Consider the following 26,991-nt stretch of genomic DNA (forward strand, 5'->3'; position numbering starts at 1 on the left):
AAGGACACCGAAGGTAAAACGTTTTTTTTTTTTTTGCATGTGTTTGTATTGTTTTAAATGACTTATCCATGTGTGGGTTTATAGTATGTTGCAGATTTAACACCACAATAAACCTTTACACAGCAGCAATATAGAGGAGACAAGGTACTGTATAGTGACAAGACCAATATTAAGAAAACTTTTATGGCCACGTATTATTTTTAAAAACAGCCGTTTAGTAAAGGCAAACTGAATTACTGAATTATTTACTTAAAAAAATAACCAAAATTTCTTTATCACTTTTTTCCAGGTAGTATCTAACTCACAAATTGTAGTTGGAAAATTTTAAATTCTAAAGTGAGTATTATGATATAATATAGACATAAGCGTGTTTTTCTCCATGCAATGTGTATTTTTCTTTTTCTTTTTGTAATTAATCCATAATTCAATTGGAAAATTGTGCAATGGCTGTTTTGGAATCTCCAGCTAGAAGTCAAAATGTTGTGGAGGAGAGAGCTGACGAGAGGAGCAGGGCTTTGCCTTCTGCTGCTGCCGCTGGCTCTCCTGCAGGAGACCTCGGGCCAGAGGAGGAGGAGCGGAAGCAGGAACAGCTACAAGCTGCAGGACAATGATGAAGGAGGAGAAGGCAAATTCCCGCTGGAAAAAGTCAGTGAGACTGGAGAATATCCAGGACAGGACGGACAACCTCTGCTTATATAAAAAAAAGCATAGCATCAGTTCCTCCAGTTGTTTTGTAACATCTGTTGCCATGCTAAAGAACAAGATCAGCTGCAAGAGCTGATACTTAAACGTCACTTTTAGTTTTGCTCTCCTTTTCCCACAGGTCAGCCGTGTTCCCTGGAGGTGGCCTTCATCGTGGACAGCTCTGAAAGTGCTAAGACGTTCTTGTTTGAGAAGCAGAAGGCCTTTGTGTTGGGCTTCAGCACACAGCTGGCTGCTCTGAAGGTGACCGGCTGGACGTTAGAGATGCGAATGGCCGCGCTTCAGTACAGCAGCTACGTGTCTGTGGAGCAACGATTCTCCGCCTGGAAAGACCTGGACTCTTTCCACAGCAGTGTGAACGCCATGAGCTACATTGGCCATGGAACCGACACGACCTACGCCATCACAAACGCCTCGCAAATGCTCGTGCATGAGACCCCACCCCACAGTGTACGGCTGGTCCTGTTGATGACAGATGGCGTGGACCATCCTCGAAACCCAGACGTGATTGCGGCTGCAGCTGAGGCTAAAGATCACGGCATTAAGTTCTTCACAGTGGGCTTGTCTGACATTGCTGAGCAGAATCAGAACAAGGCCAAGCTCCGGGCCGTGGCCAGTGCACCAGCTAAGCAGTTTGTCCACAGTCTTCTGGATGTTAAGCTGAGTGAAAAACTGCTCAAAGAGATGGTGAGTACAGGCTTCAATGAGAAAATATTGGTCTGTACCACAATACACATAGGGTACCAGCACACAAAGCCACATATCAAATGCTGGCTAGCTTGTTTTGATATGGGCACGAGTACTCTCTTCTGCGCAGTTGCCTCTGGCGCCATCATGTGGACACTTCTGCAAGATCTGGAAAAAAAGCAGGTTTTTGTGAAAGAATCTCTTTTAAGTAGCTTGCCATACGACACTATCGCAATATAGGGATTTTGCGATAATCGATATTCTGCAATAAATTTCATCCACAATAAATCACGATAACTGTGTACAGAAGCCTAATGTACCTTGACATGGAGGAGAACATGTGACCCCCGGAGAAAATATTTGTCTGTACCGTAGTACAAATAGGGTCCCAGCACACAAAGCCACATATCAAATGCTGGCTAGTTTGTTTTGATATGTGCCAACATGTCCTCTTCCCCGCAGTAGTCTCTAGCACCATCATTTGGAGGCTTGAAAAATCAAAAAAGAACCGGTTTAAATATCAATATCGGCAGCCAGTATATTGATAACGACTGCAAGAATAAATATCGTCATGTATTGTAGTATCGATATTTTGCCACACCCTTGCTCAGTACAGATGTACTCACTGGACTACAGCATAATTATCGAATGGAGTTGCAACTACAATATGAAGGATCACAGGACTTTCCCAAAAATGTTGTGGTTGAACTTACTGCTCTTTACAAACTCCTCGTTTCTCTTCATATAGTACTGTAGCTTCTGAACACATTTCACAACTTCTCACACTCTGTGGTGCTCCCCAACTTCTTTTGTGCTAAGGACCGGTTGGCCAGTATCAGTCGTTACTGTGGACCAGTAACAACCGCGCCATCGTTAAAGGATCAGTGAATTTTCAGTCTGAATGACCTGTTGTTTTGAACCTTTGTCAGATTATCTTATTATTATTATTATTATTCTTTTGGAATGAAGTAAATTAGTAAAACTGAAGTACATTTTTTCACTGTGTCTCACTGCGGCCCAGTACCAAATGACCTATGGACAGGTACAGGTCCCCAGACCAGGGATTGGGCACCTGTGGTCTGGAGTGTATGTGAAAGTGAGTTAGGGACAAAATGACATTCACGTTAGTTAAACAAAAAAGGAATCACAGTAGCTTATCATATCATATCATGAACCTAGACGAGCATCCGAGCAGCAAACAATAAGAACATTTAGATTATGAAAAAAATCATCATGTCCAAACATGTATCATGTGTCGAATTTGTAAAATACTTTCTTTCTAGTTTCTGTCTTTTAAAAGATACATACCCTGTGTGGACGTCTTAGTTTTCAGTCCTCTCTGTCCTCTCGGTGAGGTCATGCTTTAGACACACAACTTTGTCCCAACTGCTCTGAGGGACTTTCCTCTTCCTTCTTTGCATTTTCCACTGTGACACAAATGTCAAATGTCTGCAGAAGGTCTCCAAGGCAGTGGAACGCGTTTACATTCAGACGACTCCACAGCAGATACAAAGTGTACTACGTGTTCTTCCAGTGTGACCGAGTTGTTATTTTACCGTCACTGACATGTTTTGTATTTTGTCTTCCAGAGTGCAGTGGCAAAAGACGAGGTAACGTCTTCTAAAGACCCACATATTCTCTCTGACTGTTAAAATATCTTACTTACCTGTACTTACCTTGGATTTCTCTGTGTCAGTGTCCACAGGCCCAGACATGTGTGTGTGAAAGAGGAGAGACAGGGTCTCCCGGGAGTCCAGTAAGTTATCTTCACCTTTACAAAACCATCTGGATGAAAAAAAAAACATACAGGATGTAGTGTTAGCCTGGTTTGATTTCATCCAAAAATATTTAAAGCAACATTGATTTTTTTTTTCATGCATCAAATCTTTTACATGTAGGGAAGAAAAGGAGAACCAGGGCTCAGAGGAACCCCAGGTCTGAAAGGATCCAGGGTGAGTCAGAACATAAACAATGTAAAGGTGACAGTAGTCATGCTGACTGTGATGATGATGATGAGCTCGGCACTGCACATCCAATCAGATTGTTTTTGTCATTATAGTTTCATTTCTGTTTGAAACTAACTTTTTACCTTTGCAAGTCCTTAAAAAAAGGTCAGCGGCTTTCCAGTGATTACAACAGGACTTATTTAACTAATATTAGATTAAATAATTCCAGCATCAGTAAGTCCTATTGTGTCTTAATTTTTTTTTGGGGGGGGGGGAAAGAAAATTCACATGAATCGAGACAACAGTTCAACATGATAAAAAACTCGCATTTCCCCATTATTTCCCAACCCACTCCAAACAAAGGTACAGAGATTAAACAAAGAGTACTACAATAAATAAACAGTAATACATAAAATAAAATAAATAAACAATATAACAAAAATGTTAATAAAATTCTGATGGAGAGATTTTTTTAAATGTAATTTTGCAGGGGTTTTTTTTTTACTGTGTTTTAAAATACTAAATACTAAATAATTCCATGACTTGTTGACATGTTTCTGTGTGTCAAACTGTGTCAAACAACTGTGTGTCAAACTCAAGGCCCGGGGGCCAAATGTGGCCCGCCAAGTCATTTTGTATGCCTCAGCTTAAAAAGCATTTAATAAAGAGTTACTTACCATGATAAATTTAACATATTGTTTTATCACACAGCAATGAACAGTATTTGGTACTTGAATAAATAATATAAATTTGCAGAAACATGTATTATAATACGTTATGGAGTAGTTACATCTATACAGTCTTCCATTTACAACTAGGGAACTTCAAGGGGAACTGTACTGCTGATGTGGCCCCCTAGTGGAAATGAGTTTGACACCGCTTCCTTAAATGGACTTTGATGAGTTTGAATGAACAGGTTTCCTTGTTTACTCTAAAGGGAGATCCTGGATTAAGTGGCCGACCTGGAAGTAATGGTCAAGAGGTAAGAGGAGTTTCTCCTTCTTGTCTTTATGTACATGATAAAACAATGGTGTGTGTCTTCTAAACTGTTCACTCTCCTACAGGGTCGTCCAGGTTACAAGGGAAACAAGGTGAGTTTTCTGACTTCCAACATTGGCAGCTGGCTGATCATCAAAAATAACCTTGATGTTTGTTTTCCTACAGGGGGACAGAGGAGAATGTGGAACTCCTGGGTCCAAGGGAGACACAGTAAGGGTCTAGGTTTATGAAGTAGTCTTAAATAGTTCCATCAATCAAGAGACTTACTGAGAATACTGAGACTTACTGAGACTTCAGACTTTGACGTTAAATTCAATGTCATTTATAGGGACCTGAAGGACCACCAGGCATAAGAGGGCTGAAAGGAGAACAGGTGAAGTGGATGTATGTTTTTGAACTTAAGAAAAATAGAATTTTACTGTCGACTGCTGTCAGTAGATACAAATAACAATGTTGGGTTCTTACATAAGGTAAAACAGGAAAAAACACAATTTGGTCAACAATATCTGGTAATTACACATATATTCAGAGATATTTTTGGACTGAAGGCAAAAAGCCAAAAATCCATGCAGAAAATCAGTATTGAAGTTGAAGAGACACTGGAGAGCTCTCCATTCAAAAATGAATAAGAACAAAGGGCATAAAGAAATCAGTGAGAAACCAAATTGTGTTAGTGATTCTGTGACTTTGTAAAAATGTCAACGTACAATACCTTTGGTGTTAAATGTCAGGGTTACCATGCTGTCACATCTCCCACTCCGTCACAGGGTTGGCTCACTGTGGAAAACAGGAGAGGAATTCGTCCGTGATTCAGCTCTGCACTTATGGAATGTGATATGGATTATGAGTAATCCTGATTTTAATGTGTCTTTTTGACACAGTGAATCCCATGGTGCAGAATATTATTCTTTGCCAGAACAGACTTGTGTTCAGTGGGATTAGCCAGTTATGCTACATGGTCAGTGGTACACTGTGATGTCTGTGATACTGGTGTCAGTTCAGTGTGACCTGGTCATTTATTCCCTGGTCATCCCTGGTTCTAAACTGTGGTACAAATGAACTCAACAGTATACAACAGTCTTGATTACTGTACTTTCAGTAATACAAGTCTGTGTACTTGCAAGTAGTCCACACTGAAATATTTTTATGATCAATACTTTGTGGCTGATAAAAATGTGCAGTATGGGCTAACATGTTGTGAAAAGTGAAAAGGTGAAAAATAAAAATAGTGATATATTTATGTACAAACACTCAAATATGTATATGCTGTATTTTTTTAGTAAATACTTATATTCTTCATATAGTATTTTTCTATTATTAATGAAAATTTCATATAGTATTTTTCTATTATTAATGTCTCTGCGTGAAACAGAAAATTCACCGTATGTAAATACAATGGCAAACTTTAAATAAACCATGCACCTTGAACTTTGACCCTTGAACATTTTGATTTTGTTTTCCAGGGTTGGGTTGGACCACCAGGAGACATTGGTTCCGAGGGCCAAGCTGGACCGAAAGTAGGTTTTTTAAAAAAGCTAACATAATTAAACCCATTTACTTAGTTACATATAATTTACTAACACAGTACTGACATGTGTAAGACCATATGAAACTGACTATATCAGAGTCAAATATTTCATTTCTACCTGTCTCCAGCTCCTTTGGCCAAATCAAACATTAAACTAGATGTAATTTTAGTTTATGTGTTGATGACCAAACTCTACTACAGCATCTTGACCTTCTTGATCACATTCAGCCAAATGTCTCTGAAGCTAAATTCTGAGTTACACTTTCAGATTTGACAATTTCTATATTGATGAATCCATCATTTGTAGGGATGTCCGATAAGATTGCCCGATAGTAGCATAATTGTGTAATATTCCTCTGTTAATGAGAACCCAATAGCGCAATGCCTGCCAAACGATGTGTTCCCTTAGAAAGTTTTAGGGAAAAACGGCTGTATATAAAAGTGAAAGTCACTAGATGGCAGCATTGCAGCTCAATTTTAATAATCAGGGGATTGTATGCTTTAACCTCACGTTAGTGAGCAGGCGGCACCTAACTTCCTTAATCACCAGGCCACCACTGCCCTGCTATATCAGTATTGGCTGATATCGGAATTGGAAATTAAGTGTTTGGACAATATTGGATATTGGCAAAATGTTAATATCAAACATCCCTAAATCATTTGGATTAGTCAAACACATTAATTTATGTGCTGTTATTTATCTTCCTGTTGCAGTAATATACAAACAATTTGTCATTTGTTTTTGTCATATGTAGGAAATTACCACAGTCGTGACATTTTGGATGTTCTGGATGGTTTCAGTTTAGTATTATCTCTGAACAGATATCTTCATCTGCCATCATTCATAGTGTTTCCCAGGCCCATTTCCACACAACGTGTGTATTGTCAGTCACAGGAAAGGCAGCGTGAAAATGACCTTCAGAATTTGAGCCCAAGGCTAATAAGATGCTGATGTCTCCATCACCACAGAGTGCTCTCTCTGCTGCTTTTTTTTTTTAGTAAATACTTATATTCTTCATATAGTATTTTTCTATTATTAATGTCTCTGCGTGAAACAGAAAATTCACCGTATGTAAATACAATGGCAAACTTTAAATAAACCATGCACCTTGAACTTTGACCCTTGAACATTTTGATTTTGTTTTCCAGGGTTGGGTTGGACCACCAGGAGACATTGGTTCCGAGGGCCAAGCTGGACCGAAAGTAGGTTTTTTAAAAAAGCTAACATAATTAAACCCATTTACTTAGTTACATATAATTTACTAACACAGTACTGACATGTGTAAGACCATATGAAACTGACTATATCAGAGTCAAATATTTCATTTCTACCTGTCTCCAGCTCCTTTGGCCAAATCAAACATTAAACTAGATGTAATTTTAGTTTATGTGTTGATGACCAAACTCTACTACAGCATCTTGACCTTCTTGATCACATTCAGCCAAATGTCTCTGAAGCTAAATTCTGAGTTACACTTTCAGATTTGACAATTTCTATATTGATGAATCCATCATTTGTAGGGATGTCCGATAAGATTGCCCGATAGTAGCATAATTGTGTAATATTCCTCTGTTAATGAGAACCCAATAGCGCAATGCCTGCCAAACGATGTGTTCCCTTAGAAAGTTTTAGGGAAAAACGGCTGTATATAAAAGTGAAAGTCACTAGATGGCAGCATTGCAGCTCAATTTTAATAATCAGGGGATTGTATGCTTTAACCTCACGTTAGTGAGCAGGCGGCACCTAACTTCCTTAATCACCAGGCCACCACTGCCCTGCTATATCAGTATTGGCTGATATCGGAATTGGAAATTAAGTGTTTGGACAATATTGGATATTGGCAAAATGTTAATATCAAACATCCCTAAATCATTTGGATTAGTCAAACACATTAATTTATGTGCTGTTATTTATCTTCCTGTTGCAGTAATATACAAACAATTTGTCATTTGTTTTTGTCATATGTAGGAAATTACCACAGTCGTGACATTTTGGATGTTCTGGATGGTTTCAGTTTAGTATTATCTCTGAACAGATATCTTCATCTGCCATCATTCATAGTGTTTCCCAGGCCCATTTCCACACAACGTGTGTATTGTCAGTCACAGGAAAGGCAGCGTGAAAATGACCTTCAGAATTTGAGCCCAAGGCTAATAAGATGCTGATGTCTCCATCACCACAGAGTGCTCTCTCTGCTGCTTTTTAACAAAGACGTCTTTCTGCGCAGTGGAAATGAAATGAATGAAATATGTCACGGTCAGCAAAACAAAAAGGAGATAATTTAAGAGTTTTTATCTCAGCAACAAGGCCTGCTTCAGATCAGATCACCAAAGTAAAGTTGTATACTTCTCACACTTTATCCCTGTGCAAAAATTCCAGAACCAGGTGTTACAATTCTGAGTACATCATGTCATAAGACACTAATGTGAATTTTGATAGACAGATAGATGGATGGATGGATGGATAGATGAATAGATGGATGGATGGAAGGATGGATGGATGAATAGATAGATGGATGGATGGATGATAGATGGATGGATAGATAGATGGATGGATGATAGATGGATGAATGGTTGGATAGATGGATGACGGATGGATGGATGAATAGATAGATGGATGGATGATAGATGGATGGATGAATAGATAGATGGATGGATAATAGATGGTTGGATAGATGGATAACGGATGGTTGGATGAATAGATATATGGATGAATAGATGGATGGATAGATGAATAGATAGATAAATAGATGGGTGGATGGATGAATGAATAGATAGATGGATGAATAGATGGATGGATGGAAGGATGGATGATGGATGAATAGATAGATGGATGGATGGATGATAGATGGATGGATGATAGATGGGTGATAGATGGTTGGATAGATGGATAGATGAATAGATAGATGGATGGATCAATAGATGGATGGATGAATAGATAGATAAATAGATGGATGGATGAATGAATAGATAGATGGATGGACAGATTCAATTCTATATATAGAAAATTATCCAATTTCACTTAATTTATCATTAATGTTTTTTTTAAATTTATCCATTTAATCTATCTGATGACTATACAACAGTTACAAGTGAAACATTTAAATACTTCCACTAGATGGCAACAAATGTCTGTCTTTTTGTTCTTTAGGAGAACTGGTTTTGATGGTTTGACTTTTCTTATTGAAAAATATTACTGTGGCTCAAAAAGGTTGGGAATCACTGTTATACATTGTTATTTTCATTACAGCACTCTGTGTAATTACATTTGGCACACCATGAGGGGGCATTTTTTAAATAATTGCCCTGGACACAGAATAAACCTAAACTAATTTTTAATGTTTCACTTAAGTCAAAGGATTAAAAACATAATAAGTAAAACATTTAAATGTTGTTTTCTAGGGAGACAGAGGGCCCAGTGGTGTTCCAGGACCACCAGGAGAATTTGGCATTGGTTTTCCAGGACCCAAGGTAACACCTTTAAATTTAATAACCTAACAAGCAGTATTTTTCCAAATATATTTAACAGTGTTGTGTATTTTCTTAGAAGTTCCAACAAAAAATTATCAAGGCTGATCCAAACATTTCATTCTTTTTTTCCACATTCACATTGTTAACTGGTGACTTTTTCTGTTAACAGGGTGAGAAGGGCCTCCAGGGAAGACAAGGGCCTGTAGGTCCAGTTGGGATTGGAGAACCAGGACAATTAGTGAGTTTAAAATATAATAATGATTAGGTTTTGTCTTACTCTCCATTAACTTTTTGATTTACTTCGTATCACATTAAAATTAGAAAAAAATAGAAACCATTGAAAAAAAAAACTCACTGCTCAATTCTCCTTTTTCAGGGACCTCCAGGACCAGTCGGACCACAAGGAAACCCTGGGGCACCGGGTGAAGGAATTCCTGGACCAAAGGTGAGTTAAGCAAACCAACCCTAAAGACGAAAGAGAAAAAAAAGATTTAAACCATAAAACTAAACGGCGGGACTCATTTTTACCACAGGAAACTCAGGTTTTCATCACTTTATCAATTATTCTCCACTAAGAGGCCGTGCTAAATGAAATCTTAGCAACAAAATCTCTAGCCACAGTTAGCCAGGTAAAAGAGAATGATATTCCAAATGGACTTTGGTGCACGACAGTGAATGGTCAGAATTAGTCAGCGTAACAAAAATAAAAAAAACTTTGACACTTCTTAACCATATAAATTATATTTTTATATACATTTGTCATAAAAATTGAATCTGTAATATTGGAATCAATGGTCTGTGATTAGTACTTTTAAATATGAACTTTGTTTCTACTGTAAATTGTCACTCACTCCCTAAACACTCTCTCTCTTTCTCACCCTATCTCTCTCTCTCTCAAAACAGAATTTTGATTTTTTTCCCCCCTGCAGGTGCAAAGTAGCGCTAAACAGAACAGAATTATCTCACAAATTACAGAATCAGAAAATGTCTCATTGATTAGTTCAGTACATGCAAAAACCCCCCACCTCATCACCGTGAACTGCAATCACAACTGTGACATGTTTTGTGTTTTAGGGTGATCGAGGACACGAAGGTCCCAGAGGAAATCGTGGACTACCAGGGATTGGTTTTAAAGGTGATAAGGTAATTCAATGACAAACCACTCAGTCACACTGTTGAGCCCCTGCCTCTGCCCTACATATTCACAGATATTACTTCAAATCAGCACTAAGTTAAAAAATTGTAATACCTACAATACTGCTATTTGGTTCTAAAAACAAAACAAAAAAAGTCAATCAAATAACAAATGACTATTTCCCACTTGGGCATATATAAAGACAATAACTCCAGCTACACCTAACAACTGTCTCACTGGCCACATACATGACCTGCATGTCCATCACATACTTCTCTGCCACTCCCGACTGTCTCAGTACCACAATTCCCCACTAGGACCTTATCATGTGCATTCTCTAAAACCACAAAGAGACAGTGCAACTCCTTTTGACCTTCTTTTTTAAAATGAATACATTTTTTTTTCTCAGGGCAACTTTGGACCACCAGGGTTTCCAGGCCTCCTTGGTCCTCCAGGTCCAGGACTACAAGGAGACAAGGTTAAAAAATAAAGATGAGATCACACAGAATATGACCTAAAATGTCAGCTGATCAAAAGCGGAATGATCCAAACTCTTCTGGGTTTTTTTGGTTTTGCTTTTTTGCTTTTTAGGGCGATCAAGGTCCAGTTGGTGCTACGGGGCCTAGAGGTAGTCCTGGAGTGGGAATAACAGGACCTAAGGTAAAACAAATGGAGAAGGATCATGAGGAGGAGTAAGGTGTTCATTATCTGACAATTTCGCTGCCTCATAAACAGACACCCATCTACTGAGTGTGACTGACGTCGGGCTGATTGTCTCTCAGGCTTTCTGCATATTTTGCTGCACAAATTTCTGATTGAAACAAAATCAGTTGTCAATCAAATCAGTTTGAACCGAGCATCAATCACCGAGGCAGGAGGTATTTGTAGAAACGTAGATCGAGACACAGGATTTAGACAATCATTTATGGCAATTAACTACATTGCAGTTAGTGACTTTCTGTGTTTATTTATTAAAAATACCAGGCTAAAAGGCAAATACAAAGATAGTAAAAATATATAACAGTGATGGACTAGAATATATCCAACAAAAATGTGCCATATATATGGCTTTTCATAAGGAGATTTTAAAAAAGGTACTGTACTTGCTACTAATTTTAACAAGATTTATGTTTTGGATAAATATAGAATTATAAACTTCTTTTTATTATCTGATGTAATATCCCATCTTTGTTTTGTTGTTGTGTAAACTTTGTCTGTAGGGAGATCAGGGTCTGACAGGTGAACCTGGACCCCCAGGACTGAGAGGAATAGGAGAACAAGGAGCAAAAGTAAGTTCAGTGTTTCTGCACAAATTTGCTATAGATGTCATGTCAAGTTACCATTTCAATTTCACACACAGCAAAAAGAAAAATTAGGTGTTTTAGTTTATTGTGAGGTGCATAGCGCCGTCAGGAATTCTGATATGCCGGTTTTGTCCAAACTAAACAGCCTGCGAATCTAAATACTACTGAGCGCCTGGTAATACTTATTTGTTTATCTGGACAAACCACTGTATCACTTGCTGGCACCAGCATTCTGCATACAATCCACTGTCTAATAAAATAGATTAATAAAATGAGCTGCATTGCTGCCATCTAGTGGCTTTCACTTTAATATACAGCCATTTTCCCCCAAAACTATTTTTAGGACACACGTCATTTTCGAAACATCCCCTTGAGCTCTTGTGTGTTATTTTCAGGGAGACCCGGGGGCTGAGGGATTATCAGGTATTCCAGGTCAACCAGGAGAGGATGGAGCTCCAGGACAAAAGGTACGACAGTTGACTGAAGCACTCAGTAAAAACGAGTCACATCAGTTTTTACGCCACTGATGTCTTCAATATTAATCACAGGGGGAGCTTGGATTACCAGGACCTCGGGGACTTGAGGGTCCTCCAGGTAAAGGTGCTACTGGAAACAAGGTGACAGAGATTTTTTTCTATGTTTGTTGATAGGATATAGGAAAAAAACAGTGATTTCCACATACAGAATCATGAAATGTGTTTTTACAGGGAGACAGAGGAGACAGGGGGACCAGAGGTCTCGTAGGTGCTGTGGGTCCAGTGGGACCAATGGGGCCAAAGGTGTGTCATGATGTCACAGAACCTCTGAAGCAGAGCTTTAAGATTCAGTGTCTAATAACTACATCATTCCTGACATAGATTAGACTTTTCAAGAATGAGTGTAGAATCCCAGATTTGAATTTTTGATGCTAAAATGACTTATTAACTCACGAGTTTGATGAATGTTTCGTTCTCCAGGGGGAACCAGGATTCATAGGTCCACCAGGCGCAAATGGATCACCAGGAAGAGGTTTGACTGGTGCCAAGGTGGGTCTGCTGAGAAACAATAGAGCAGGGGTGTCAAACTCATTTTGGTTCACGAGCCGGATACAACCTAATTAGATGTCAAGTGGGCCGGACCGGTACAATCATGACATAAACTAAAAATAAGTCCATGTTTTTTCCCTGTTGTTTTCAAGCAAAGAAGCACAAGTATATTAGATATTTATATTTATTTATTGATATTCACTGAAATATAATTTCACAAAAAATGTCCTGAACATGAGGTGTTTGTGTATTTGTTTACTTTCAAAATTCATCAAGTGGGCCGGACTGAACACACTCGTGGGCCGGTTATGGCTAGCAGGCCGTGTGTTTGACACCCCTGCAGTGGATGAATCAGGAACATCATAGTCTTTGACTCATTTACTATGATGAAGGTTTGAGTTCTGTCAATTTACCTTTTTTTCATGTTTGGCTCTTTGTCTTGTCAGGGAGATCCAGGGTCACCGGGTCCAGCTGGACCAGTGGGAGAACCAGGCTTGGGTTTAGCTGGTGCTAAGGTAAACTCCAGGTCCATAATTACTGAAGTCAAAGTGAGCAAAAAGAGGAAAAAAATTAACAAAAGCAGATATTCAAGGTCAAATCCACCTGAAACACACCACTAAAATAAATAAATAAATTTAGGCTAGATTTTAGCTGTTGCTATAATAATAATAATAATAATAATAATAATGATTGGCTGCCACAGGAGGCGCCATTAAGTATGTGGTTGCAACTCATTGGCTGCCACACAGGAGGTATCACTAAGGAAATGTGGTTCCTTAAAGAATCGAACCCAGGACTAACCAACACTGATCATTCCTCTTAGCTAACCTGATGACAAATACCTGCTTATTTTAGCAAAAGTTATGACTTAGCCAACGTCAAGTTTTTTGTTTGCTTTACAGCTATATCTTTACAGTTTTCACTGTTTCTCTAGGCTACCTTTAAGCTATTTCCTTGCTACTTATCGTATCTTGATACTTCTAACGGTTCTTAGACTATAGCAATTACATGTGAAGTTTGACTAACCTAATCTGAATTAATGAAGTATTACAGTATTACGTATTGGTCCGCAGGGTGACAGAGGATCACCAGGACCTGCTGGTCCACCTGGATTAAAAGGTGAAGGTTTCCCTGGTGTCCCTGTGAGTAAACCGACATTTTTTTACTTATTGACTTAACTTACCATCACCAAGTGATATTTAATATTTGATATAAACTGCATTTTAGGGTCTTCCTGGGCCTCCTGGACTGATGGGAGAAGTTGGACCGGACGGTGTTGGTTTACCTGGTTCGAAGGTTAGTTTTAAGTTTCCTTTTAGAAAGACTTTATTCAAGAATATGTCCATATCTTGCTGATTGGTCTGTCTCGTGTTCAGGGAGACAGGGGGTTACCTGGACCTCCTGGACCTTCAGGACCTCCAGGAATCGGTCAACCTGGTCCTAAGGTAATTTGTTTTCTCAGAAATCTCGTATTTGTAAAAACATCTTCTAGACTTCTTTTTTTTCCTCAGAAATTTAACTTTATCATCACTGCAGGGCTCCATCGGACAGATGGGATTAATGGGCCCACCAGGGTTGCCTGGGGAAGGTATTCAAGGACAGAAGGTGCTGCTCTTACCTGACACACCCACAGTAATCCCTTGTATTTGGTTTTGAAGAACAAATGTCACATGGACTTATGATCTCCTCCATGTTTCCAGGGCGAGCCAGGATTTCAGGGGGTTCCAGGTCTAAGAGGTCTTCCAGGGCAGGGTCTACAGGGAGATAAGGTGATGATAAGGCCCTGGTCAGAGACTACTTTCTGATTTTAATCTCAGAGCTGGACTTGTACCTGTTTGTTCTCTTAGGGCGACAGAGGGTTCAGGGGTGAGAAGGGAACAAAAGGAGACGGAGGAGAACCAGGAGAACCTGGAATACCTGGATTAGTGGTACTAGAACTGTTCGATTCCAGAATTCAGGAAGTCATTGTTTACCTGATGGGAAAGCAATGATTCTGTTCACAATTAATTTTTAAAAAGTAATTTCACCTCACAGGGTAGAGTTGGACAGAAAGGAGAACCTGGACTTACAGTGAGTCTTTTTCCCCATCTTTTTCTACTTCCATTTTCTACATATTTGGTCTTAGGACTATAAGTCTTCTAGTCTTCTAGTTTTTATTCATATCATTAAAAATGTTTTGTTTTTCCTTTATTTTTTTCTTGCAGTCCTTTAGTTCTTCTGTTGTTTGTTATCCCTTATCTTCCATTATGCAGATTGTATTATGTTGGTCTGTTTTTGTTGCCTAGTCTTAATACAGGGTCTGACCTAGCCATGGGCAAACTACGGCCAGCGGGCCAGATGCGGCCCGTTTGGCCTTTGAATCCGGCCCACCAAACTTGTCCAAATTATATTAGTAATTTATATTATCATTATATTTGTTCCTCTTTCCGGCAATGCCCATCTTTGCCCAATAGATGGTGTAGAAAAAGCTAAAAGCATTTTAGCCTTAATGCATGACTTTGACATATCATTTCTTAGTTCACACCAACGCTCCATCTAGTTCACATCTCTGCCCGTGACCCCGCCCACTGAGTGGCCCGTGAGTCAAAAGGTTTGCCCAAGCCTGGGCTAACCTCTAGTTCTCCAACTTCACTCACTGCCTCAAGAGATGAAATCTTTTAAATCAAAGATTCTCTCTTAAGGTATTTCATTTACTGTTTTCACAGAGAGATGAAATCATCAAAATAGTGAGATCCCTGTGCAGTAAGTAAAGAAATCGAACAACATTATTACCAGAAATGTCGGACCTCTTCTTGCCTCTCAGTTTAAACCTTCTTTGCTGCATCAGGTTGTGGCGTCTCCTGCCGTCAAACTCCTCTGGAGTTGGTTTTTGTGATCGACAGCTCAGAAAGCGTTGGCCCCGACAACTTCAACCTCATCAAGGATTTTGTGAGTGCCGTGATCGACCGGGTGTCGGTCAAGCCCGACGTCACCAGAGTGGGCGTGGTCCTTTACAGTCACATCAACACGGTGGTGTATGGTCTCGGACCTGGCACTCCTGAGCAGATCAAGTCTGTAGTACGCTCCATGGTCTACATGGGCGAGGGCACCTTCACAGGCAGTGCCATTAAGGAGGCCACCAAGGTGTTTGAAACCGCACGGCCTGGCGTCAGGAAGGTGGCCATGGTCGTTACTGACGGACAGGCTGATAAAAGAGACCTGGTCAGTCTGGAGAACGCCGTGACGGAAGCTAAACAGAGCGACATTGAGATGTTTGTCGTCGGAGTGTTGAACCAGAGCGACCCTCTGTACGAGGAGTTCCGGAAAGAGCTGGAGTTCATGGCCTCTGACCCCGACAGTGAACATGTGTATCTGATCGATGAATTCACCAAACTGCCAGGTTTGTCTTTGTCTCATCATCTTGTTAAAGTTTGATCCCAAAGTTTATCCACCACCTAAACCAATACGTCGAAGTCCATAAATAGGTTAGAGTTAACATTTTTTTTGGCCCCTTCTTATCACTCCAATGCGTACGTCAGACTCTTCTGGTGTGTTTTTTGTCCAAGATTATGAAGATACTGTTGTGTTAGCGTATATGACTTATGGCAAATATCGAGTTACATTGCGCAGTAAGAATTTAATTCCGACGCAAGTCAAAGACACCTGTGCATAGAAAAAAAAATAGCTAACTGAAAACCACAGGTACCTTAATTGTCAATCTAACAAACTGTTATTGTATTCCAAAATATAATGACAATATTTCATTAGTATAAATGTAGCAAAATAATCTGGGGTCAACAAATGTTAATCCATGAGTAACTTAAACACTGGCTAAAATGACCATAATGGAAGTATAACGCTGAATGGTCGTAGTTCTGTTTGTTTTACAGCTTTGGAAAGGAAACTACTGACTTACATCTGTGAAGATGAACACAGCCGTTTGTTCAGCTCTGTCCCGAGCTCTGGACTCGCTCCAGGATTTCCTGAGACCTCTGGGAATGTCCGGGAACCACAGCACAGGACGGACACAGACACACCCACTTTCACAGGAGACTTCAGGAAAATCCATACGCCGGTGAGGAAAAGCAAACTAAAAACAACAAGAAAAAACAAAAAAACAACAGCCTCCTTAATAGTGTCTAACTGCGATAATGTCATTTGAAAAGACTTAAACATTTGTATTCTCTCTTTGGTCTTAAAATAAAAGACTCATTTCAGGTTTATGTATTCACCAAATAATCGACTGTTTTCTGTTTCAGCCTGGTCCTCCAGGTTCTCGTCCAGAAAAAGAACCGACTTTTCCGCAGACACCACGGCCAGACACCCGAACTTCCACAAACACTCCTCCGCCAATTGATAACGAACCCCCCAGACCGGGGACAGAGATGAAGGACTCTTTGACCTTTGTTGTAATTAATGGAGCTCTAGGTCCAGCTGGTCCCACTCTGAAGATTCCCCCAGTGGAAGAAAGAATATCACAACCTCCTCCACCAAGACCACCGGTGGTGGTCACACACGTCCAGCCCAATGGTAAACTTTTTAAATCAGTACTTCTCAAATAGTGGGGCGGGGCCCCCTGGGGGGCGCAGTAAGGCACCAGGTGGGGCGTGGATATATGGACATAAGTGTACCAATGCTGTAATACTGATAATGACAACAAGCCTCCAACCACTAGGTGGCAGCAACTCATACAGTGTTTTGTACAGATAAAAATATTCATGTTATCAGGTTCTCAATAGTATTTCAATTTCCAGGGTTGTGAGTCGGCGTGAAGACATTTCTGTCCACAAGGGGCATGACAAAACCACTGAGAACTATTGCTTCAAATTAATAAACATTTGAAGCTAACACATAACACTCAGAATAATAAGCAGCAGTAAACGTATACACCATTTTCTGACCCATGTTGTTCATTCGTGGCCTAAGAAGTCTGGACCATTGAGGTCAAAGGTCAGTAAGACACCACGATCTGAACTCTTTAACAGTAGAACATTTGTAAGAACATGCGTGGGGTTTAGATAAGAGATTACACCAAGTTCAAAGTTTTTAAACCTTGGGGCCGTGACCCCACATGGGGTCACCTGGAATTCAAAAGGGGTCACCTGAAATGTCTAGTCGTAAAAAATACTGATATTTTTTAAATTATTATTCTTTTTAAAATTACATTTTAAAACACTAGAAACAATCTCAAAATATGTACTGTATTCTGTCACCTTCATGAATATAAAAAATGTCTTAATTGACAGCTGTCACTGTCCACTAATCTGGCTACTTTGTATTTCAACACGCTATAAAAACATGTTTAAATAACTAATTCTGTGAGACGCCACACTGTGGTCAAAATACAAGCCACAAAAGGTTATGAACCACTGACCTCGTCTATCAGATTCACTGTTCATGTCTGAATGCAGACCCTTCCTGAAGCCTCCACTTCCTGTTTCTACAGCAGAGCGCTGCGGCCTGAGCCTGGACCCTGGGCCGTGTCGAAACTACGAAGTCAGGTGGTACTACGACACCACGGCCAACTCCTGCGCTCAGTTTTGGTTCGGAGGTTGCCTAGGAAACAGCAATCGTTTTGAGACCGAGAGGAGCTGCAGAGAAACCTGCGTCAGGGTTTAACGTTAGGAGCAAAACAGACTCACAGGTGACACAAATCCTTGGGGGCGTGACACCACAGTGGGTCACCTTGAATTCAAAAGGGGTCACCTGAAATGTCTAGTCGTAAAAAATACTGATATTTTTTAAATTATTATTCTTTTTAAAATTACATTTTAAAACACTAGAAACAATCTCAAAATATGTACTGTATTCTGTCACCTTCATGAATATAAAAAATGTCTTAATTGACAGCTGTCACTGTCCACTAATCTGGCTACTTTGTATTTCAACACGCTATAAAAACATGTTTAAATAACTAATTCTGTGAGACGCCACACTGTGGTCAAAATACAAGCCACAAAAGGTTATGAACCACTGACCTCGTCTATCAGATTCACTGTTCATGTCTGAATGCAGACCCTTCCTGAAGCCTCCACTTCCTGTTTCTACAGCAGAGCGCTGCGGCCTGAGCCTGGACCCCGGGCCGTGTCGAAACTACGAAGTCAGGTGGTACTACGACACCACGGCCAACTCCTGCGCTCAGTTTTGGTTCGGAGGTTGCCTAGGAAACAGCAATCGTTTTGAGACCGAGAGGAGCTGCAGAGAAACCTGCGTCAGGGTTTAACGTTAGGAGCAAAACAGACTCACAGGTGACACACAGGGACATGTTTAAAGACATAGGTGTGTATAAGTGTGTTCAAGCAAAATAAGCCAAAGTAATAATAAAAATAAATTACTGTTATAGAGAAAGTGAAGCCATTTAAAATGTGCACTATGTAAAACTTAACATTTTATTTTTTTTGTTCTAAAATTTGAACATAAAACAATTTCACTGATGGTTTTTTTTCAAAGTACTAATCAATATTCTCATTAGCACAGAACAAGTACTTTTTACTACACATTAGAGATGTCCCATGGAGGCAGCCATGTTTAATACTGCACAAGCAGGTTTACCACTAGATGGTGCTACCCCCTTCACACTGTATCTAAAGCCCACAAACACAGCATTGTGATTTCTATGTTACATACAGTGTCCAGCAACTGTATAGACATTTTAGGCACTAACAAATTTGTCGAATGTTTTTTCTTAAAATTGTGTTGGGTTTTTTTTCTACTTAAATGAGCTAACGTTTTTTTTATACGTACCTTTTTAAAATAAAACTGTGGTGCAAGAAAACTACAATAAAATCTTCAAAAAACAAATGATAAGGCATCATTTCAGAACACTGTTGGTAGACTTGACAAAAAAAACCCTTTAAAAACACAGATTTAAAAAGTGTCTGCCGTTGCCTGGCCTGCCTGCAATCCAGATTTGTTCCCTGTTGAAGCGTCTGTGGTATTATAAAGAAGAGAATCAGATAGTTTACAACTGTGTAGTAAATAAACTGTTTCTGTGCAGTACTTTACCGCAGATCTGTCTGCCATTTTCAGAATTTACCAATATATTATGAATTGCTTCTTTTTGATGTTCTTTAACCTGTGCAGTTTCCCTGTGTTCTCCTAGAACAACCAGTGGTGACTCTTGTGTTGTTAAATTCAGCAGCTGTGCTCTGTGACTCACTGAGAAACACCTGAGAGTTTCGAGTTTCTCTCAGTTCCATATGATTAATGCTGAGAGGCCACTCAAAGAACACAACATCCTCAGACTTGGGCTCAATGATACACACCGAGAGTCTGTTCAGCTGCCACACGTTCTCGTCTTGACTCCAGGGCAAACGCGTGGAAGACAAAAAATGCAAATTGGTTTTCATGCGGCAGGTGGTTCAGAGCCTGGTGCTGATTCTCAGCCTGTACAGTGAATTAAGATTAGATGAGACGAAAGATTTGCATTGATTTACATCCAGACCAGAGCTTGATGGTGTGCGCTGTCATTTGTAATAAACCAGAAAAGAGGACATGATGATGTATCCTGGATCCTGAGATGGATTAGGATCCCTACCATCGAACAAACCGTAGTAGACGATAGTGTTGGATGTGGAGCCGCTCATGTCCAACTGAAAAGACACAGAAAACCTTCTCTGAATGGCAACAAGGTTCTTGTTCACCCACCAATAAGGAACGTGAGCTGGGTTTAGACCGTCGTGAGACAGGTTAGTTTTGTGCTGCCAAAAATGGCCGATAAGCAAGCAGAGAAAAAGAAAGAAACACTTCACGAGTTCACACGGTGACGTCACAAAGCTTTTGAGTCATTGAGAAGGGCTCCTTGATTTTAATGAGCTCTCTCGCCTCATTCTTGACCTGGACCTTTATTTTTTTCAAAATCTTTTCTGGTTCAAAGATTCAGAAACTTACTCAAAAACAGGTTTTTTTTAATCGTATTTGATTTTTTTAAGATTACATAAGATCTTATCATTTAATCTTATCTGAGTCACCAACAATAAAAATCTTTTGAAAAAAGTTTGTATTATCAGAAGATTTTAAAACAAGCCCAAATTAATTCCACCGTCTCTGCAGACCATTTTAAAGATGTGTTATTATGAAACACGTCATGTGCTGTAAGCTAGGATTGTGGGATCACTGACCTGTGCGGTGATGTCTATCCTCCAGGGATCAACCTGCAGACCATCACACCAGCCGCCTCGTCCGTACAGCCAGGTACCGTATTCGTTTGGCACGGCCCCGTCTTTGACTAGGTTTGTACAGCCAAGAGGAGATCCTGAAGGGTCACCGAGCATCAGATAAACACAGAGGGAGAAATCACCCTGTTATGTGGGTAATCACCCTTATTATTTCATTCCATTAACATGAGGTGTTGCTAGTTAAAGATCAAAGTCCTTATTATCATACTGTATGTAACAACAATTTGCCAAAACAATGTTCAAAAAGTAAAGTAAAAGTAAAAGAAAAACAGTAGATAATAAAAAAACAGAAAATTTGTTCAAAATTGTACATTCAGAAATACCTAATGATAATAGCCAAAATACAACATGTATTGAAGTTATATTAGATTCATCTGTGGTTAAGAGATCAAAAAGCTAAAGCTAAAAGTTAGTGACATAAACCAAGCCAAAAAAGCTTAAATTTAACCAAATGATAAAAAGACTAAACATAAGTAAAATCAAGCAACAACAGACATTTACAAAATAAAAAAATGACCAAACAAATTCAACCAAATGAACAGTGTAATGTTAGCAAACAAAGTCTTTATGATACTACATCAGTCAAGGGCAAACTATGGCCTGGGGGCACGATGCGGTCCGCTTGGCTTTTTAATCCAGGCTGCCAAACATGTCCAAATTATGTTAATAATTCATATTATCTTTATACGTCTGCCTTTACCCTGGAATGCCCAGAATTCCCCAACAGATGGCGCTGGTTAAAGCTAAAAGCCTTTTAACATTTCAGCCTTTATGCATGTTTTCACGTGATTTATCTTAGGTCACACGAACACTTTATCTCTCTGCTCCTGACCCAGCCCTACCGTCAAATTTTAGGACCCATCGAGGCCCGCAAGTCAAAAAACACTTGGATTTTCAAATATGAAAAAAAAGAAGGACTTCTGTTTTTTTTACCTGCAGAACCAAAAAGAAGTGTGTTGTTCAACCTTTCGTTGACGACGAAGTGATGAGAGGTGACGCAGAATTCACCGCACTTGTTGTTGTCGTAGCCGTGTGCTGTGATGACAGCAAATAGTTCCACCTAAAGAAGAGAAGAGAATTAAACCATCCAGAAAAAAGAACACAGGGTCAGAGGTCATAGTTCACATTTCACGTCACCTTTTTGGCTGAGGCCAGGATGTCAAATTTGATTGGCTGGAATCTCTTGTTGTAGTTTCTGTCAAAGGTGCCGCCATTGTACAGTGATGTCACATGGAAGGGGCGGAGCTTCTCCACAGAGTTACCTGCTACAAAACATTTTGGAATTAATTAACTCACCTTATGTTTTTTTTTTTAATTTATTTATTTTATTTGCATGGTTAGCATCTCGTGAGGAAACATTTCATCTCTTGGTACATCATGATTGGATTTGATAACGATTATGAGGCCAAGAATTAAGATTATACAATTGACATTACAGGATTAGTTTAATGCTATATATAATTCAATACACATATAAATAAGTAAATTTTAAATCCACTATTGCATGACCTAATTACTTTGTGGCATTAACTTTTATTCATGCAAATAAAGGGTATCCATCTTGGTGACCAACCAATAGTTATGAATCTTAATGAGGCAACTGATGTCATTCTCTACCCTGGACTCTAGGAGTGCTGTTGTAGCACTGGCATGCCCGTGTTATTGTTCTCCTGTCCAAAAGCAACAGCAGCCAGCTGTTTGTCCAACTACTTCAGAGAAACTGAAGTGCTGCCACATGGAAGCTGTTAAGACAGGGGGCGCTGGTCAAACCTTATTGGTTTTGAGCTGTGGCTCTAGTTCAGCCATCTTTACAGTTTCACCAGCCCATTGGTTAAGGAATCTACATTATGTCATTTTTTCATTTTAAATAATCATTTATAAATTTTCATCACGATGCATCAAAAAATTAGATTATTTCCCCACCTCTACTAATTCCTGACCTCTCTCTGCGCTGATGCTGAATCTCAGGTTAAGTGATGCTAACCAGGGCATCTCCCACCACGCTGACTTCATAGTAAAGGTGCAGGTGTCACCATCCAGCAGGGGGAGCAGGGGGGACACGTCCGTAAGCCAGTGTCCAATACCTCTGTCAGAAAGAGAATAATATTAAGCATATTAATTAAAACGCTTCATTTACATACAAAATATTAATAGATTAGATTGAATCCCACACAGATAATGCCATAGATAACAAAGCTTTTTTTTTTAGTGGGGCCTCAAAATATGAGTTTAATCAGTTCCACAACAGCACTCGTATCTCGATTGAATTTTCCCCATTAAAAATAGCTAAACACCAATTTTACCCCCCCCCCCATCCCTCCCATCTAAACATCAAAAACAGATATATGAGAGAAAGAGAGGCAGAGAGAGGTTGTTCATCACAAGCTGTTATTCAGCTCAGTGATGTCGACCGTAGATGGGCTCTAACCTGCGGAAGGCAGTGATCCATCGGCCCAGTTCTATGTTACAGTAGGGACTGTGAGAATCACAGCAGACAAACAGCTGAACAGTATGATCCCAGTGGGCACAGGTAGAGTCTCTTCTGCCAGGGCACGACAAAGACACGTCCAACTCCCACGTGTCAATCAACGCATCTGAAGAGAGACAGACTAATTTTATTTTATTTTTTTTCAGTTTGTATTTTTTCTACTTTCAAGTTACATTTCAATTCTACTATTTACATCAGTTTTTTTTTTTAAAAAAAGAAGCATCTTTGCTATATAGGGTTACTATAAGGGTTTTTTTGACAAATTTTAGCTTCTTGCTAACTAAATTTTGTCACTGACTTTTTTAAAGACAGCCATGTTTGTTGCAAAATAATGTGAATGATGAAAGTTTAAAATCTAACAAACAAGTGTTGCTTTTTCAAAAGTGTTACCAAAAAGATTATGATGTAACTCTTTGGTATTTTTTGCCTAACTTTAAGCTTTCCTGCCATATCCAAGGTAACATTTCCAATTTTTCTAGACTAAACTTATTATTCTAAACTCTTTAGCTACAATGTAACTCGCAAATATATGAACGTTGCTAATGTGAAGCGACTTACTTAGCTAAAATCACCTGTTTCTATGCTTTCTCTAAGCTATATTATTTTGCCTTAAATGTGTTTTGACCTTTCAGTTTCTTTACTGACTTTCAGGTTTGTTTTTGTTCATTGTTAAATGATTTTAGCTTGGTGGCTAATTTGCTTTTTTATTGGCAGCCACGTTTGTTGCACAACAATGTGAATAAATTAAATTTTCAATTAAAAAAAGGGATGCTTTTGCAAAAGTGTTACCTAAAGGCAGCTGAACAGTAGCTACAGCTCCTTTTTTTCCCTTCATCAGGACCTTGTCAAAGACAGGAATCACCTCGGCTGGACTTCGAAGTTTGATCTGAAGATCTGTAGAAAAATCAAACCTGGAGAGAAACGTGGATGTTAGGAGATTAACTTTTAACAAAGGTTCTTAAGGAAAGAAAACACTACTTCTCACCACTGCGCCTGCCAACTGATGAAGCTGAAGGAGGGGTAAAGGAACAAACCTATCTCTGCCAGCGCCCCCTGTTGGTCAATGCTAAAGAAGAGGTTTGGTGAAGGAGTCCTCTGGAAGGACACGTTCACCTTCTGTCCAGACCTACAAGGTAAAAGTTCAAACGGAGCTTGAATTTTCAGCAAACTCTACATCTAGTATGTTTAATATCGACAGTATATTAATATATTTAGTACAACGGTCCCCAACTTTTTTTGTTTAGGACCGGTCGGCCAGTATCAGCCGTTACTGCGGACTGGTAATATCACACCATTGTTGAAGGATCATTAAAGTTTCAAAATAAAACCTCTTCTAGACATTCTTCTGTTAGTACCAGAGTTTGAATGACCAGTTGTTTTGAAACTATAATGACTATTGATTATCTTTGAATGAAAAAAAGTAAAGGGATACTTTTGAATGAAATAACTTAGTAAAACTGAAGTACATTTTTTCCACTGTGTCCCGGTACCAAATGACCTACAGACCGGCACCGGTCCCCGGACCAGGGTTGGACTCCCCTGATCTATTACACACCTTAGAGCTTGAACCACCGATGGCTCCAGGTGCACCATGGCTGCCGAAATGTTCAGAGTCTGATCACATTCATCTTTGACGCAGTTCATGTCCTGGAGGGGCTCACCAGGGAGAGTGTGGACCAGGACACCAGAGGCGTTGGACAAGGCCATATTCTGGACCTGTGATGAGAGAGACAGGCGAAAAGCAGTCAGTAAAAGTAAAAGATCAGCTTAAATAAAGCTCAATTTAAATTGGTTTGTTCCTCAGTTTAGTGCAGGGGGTTTAGTGCAGCCTGCGGACCAAAACCAGCCCACCAGGAGGTTCATTTTAGCCCGCTTGCTACATTTTGAAAGTACAAACATGTCATGTTTATGTTTTTCGAAAAATTATTTTTCATTAAATGTGAAGATTTTCTAATACACTTACCTTCTTGCATGAAAAAAGGGTAAAAACATGGACTTATTATTATTTATAGTTCATTATGTTATGACTGTACTGGTCCGGCCCACTTGACATCTAATTAGGCTGTATGTGGCCCCTGAACCAGAATGAGTTTGACACCCCTGCTTTGGTGGAACTGTGCCCCTCATAAACAAACCTTGGTGAAGAAGGAGCATCCGCCCTCAGATACCCAGGCCACAGCACCAGCCACAGACGACGAAGGATCACATCCATTCCCTGCATCCGACAAAAGATAGGACTTCTTCTCCCAGCGACGACTGAGCCAATCATACCTGGCGTCCAGTCGCTTAACAATGATGGGAATCTTCCACCCTGTGGGGAGGGGAAACACACATTGATTCGTCAATCAGGAAAAAAAAAAGAAGACAAAACTGATGCAGTGAGGAAATTCTCTGTGCTTACCTTCACTCTTGAAAACAACTTGAGAAAGACCAGTCTGTCCAGAAGAGCTCCAGTAGTAAAGAACCTTTGGGATCCAGTTACCCAGAGCAAAGACTGGTATTGGACAGAAGTGGATCCTGGACAGAACCTCCATCTTACTGCAGAGACACACACTCAGGTGTTATTTCATTAATTGACAGTTAAATAATTCTAGGTGCTTCTTAAATGAAGGAAATGTTGTTTTAGATCCTATTCAAAAATCATAGCCGTCCAAAAATGTTCCTGAAGAAAAAATATTAAATTGCACAATTACAAAACCATTTGATTATTATTATTATTACAGTTTCAAATACAACTGAGAAAACGTATAGTACCCTAATGTGTACCACTCAGTTTTAAAAGAAATATAAAAACAACAGACCTGACACTGGGCTTACTTACTTATCACTTAAAATCGTAAAACTTCGATTTACTGCATCTGTATCTTGAAAAAACACGATGTTTTTATGTTTAAAAACGTTTTGTAACAGTGTTTTGCGATGTTGTCCACTGCTACTTCTTCGCTTACTAAATAAAAATAATATGAACGATCTTAGCTATAACTTAGCTACAACTTCTAGAATTTTCCAATTCTAAATGGTCACCTATACGTAGCCGCGCTCCGCTGCACCTGCTCCTGCATCCATAGAGCGTCGGTGACCGCAGAATCATCCAGAGACAGGACCAGCAGCTCGGCAGAGTCCGGTAGATCCACCACCAAACTCTTCAGGGACTCCTCTGAGCTCCACAAACACTCCAAAAACCCCGACTTGTTGGTGAAGGCGTGGATGAAGAGCGAAGACGCTGGTTCTAATTTCCCAGGCTCCCAGGAAAACTCCCCATCCAGAGTTGGGACACTGAAGGAGTCGGCGGGATCTCCGGGTTCCGGTCCTGCAGAGGAGGGTGGACTTGGATCTGAGGGTTCCTTGGATGTCTGGGGAGACACCGAGTTGTCTTCTGGCGTCGTGTCTGGGACGACGTCGGTGTCGTGTGTCTGTTTGGACCCCGTATTAACGTCAGTTGTTTCAGACACATGGACGGCCAGAACCAGAACGTACCAGAAGCACCGTAAACGCAGCACGTCCATTTTCTTCTGCTTATGTGAATGGGCCTTGAATATAGCACTTACCG

At 39.8% G+C, this 26,991-nt stretch overlaps 2 protein-coding genes across 2 annotated transcripts; one reads left to right on the forward strand and one right to left on the reverse strand.

Moving 5' to 3' along the window:
* The first annotated feature begins 45 nt into the window (after nucleotides 1–45).
* Nucleotides 46–19,654, forward strand: col28a1b (collagen, type XXVIII, alpha 1b). Its single transcript, XM_025061511.1, has 35 exons — nucleotides 46–645; nucleotides 802–1,389; nucleotides 2,979–2,999; nucleotides 3,086–3,145; nucleotides 3,288–3,341; nucleotides 4,273–4,317; nucleotides 4,400–4,426; nucleotides 4,500–4,544; nucleotides 4,663–4,707; nucleotides 5,798–5,851; nucleotides 9,265–9,333; nucleotides 9,503–9,571; nucleotides 9,710–9,778; nucleotides 10,408–10,476; nucleotides 10,878–10,946; nucleotides 11,060–11,128; nucleotides 11,689–11,757; nucleotides 12,168–12,239; nucleotides 12,321–12,389; nucleotides 12,480–12,551; nucleotides 12,729–12,797; nucleotides 13,244–13,312; nucleotides 13,871–13,939; nucleotides 14,025–14,093; nucleotides 14,174–14,242; nucleotides 14,334–14,402; nucleotides 14,498–14,566; nucleotides 14,645–14,725; nucleotides 14,832–14,867; nucleotides 15,503–15,539; nucleotides 15,625–16,176; nucleotides 16,667–16,851; nucleotides 17,036–17,306; nucleotides 18,223–18,383; nucleotides 18,760–19,654. The coding sequence occupies exons 1-35, from the start codon at nucleotides 478–480 to the stop codon at nucleotides 18,997–18,999; spliced, it is 3,849 nt and encodes a 1,282-aa protein (XP_024917279.1). The 5' UTR covers nucleotides 46–477; the 3' UTR covers nucleotides 19,000–19,654.
* On the reverse strand, nucleotides 19,145–26,978 carry LOC103388339 (uncharacterized). Its single transcript, XM_025061583.1, has 12 exons — nucleotides 26,466–26,978; nucleotides 25,843–25,979; nucleotides 25,577–25,752; nucleotides 24,997–25,157; nucleotides 24,427–24,567; nucleotides 24,231–24,352; nucleotides 23,382–23,562; nucleotides 22,894–23,039; nucleotides 22,091–22,218; nucleotides 21,887–22,013; nucleotides 20,897–21,030; nucleotides 19,145–20,368 (listed from the first exon to the last, which is right to left on the reverse strand). Exons 1-12 carry the CDS (start codon nucleotides 26,945–26,947, stop codon nucleotides 20,243–20,245), a joined length of 2,061 nt encoding a protein of 686 aa, XP_024917351.1. The 5' UTR covers nucleotides 26,948–26,978; the 3' UTR covers nucleotides 19,145–20,242.
* Between the last annotated feature and the right edge of the window lie 13 nt (nucleotides 26,979–26,991).

The sequence above is a fragment of the Cynoglossus semilaevis genome, chromosome 13 (genome assembly GCF_000523025.1).
Source record: "Cynoglossus semilaevis isolate Cse_v1.0 chromosome 13, Cse_v1.0, whole genome shotgun sequence".
NCBI lineage: Eukaryota > Metazoa > Chordata > Actinopteri > Pleuronectiformes > Cynoglossidae > Cynoglossus > Cynoglossus semilaevis.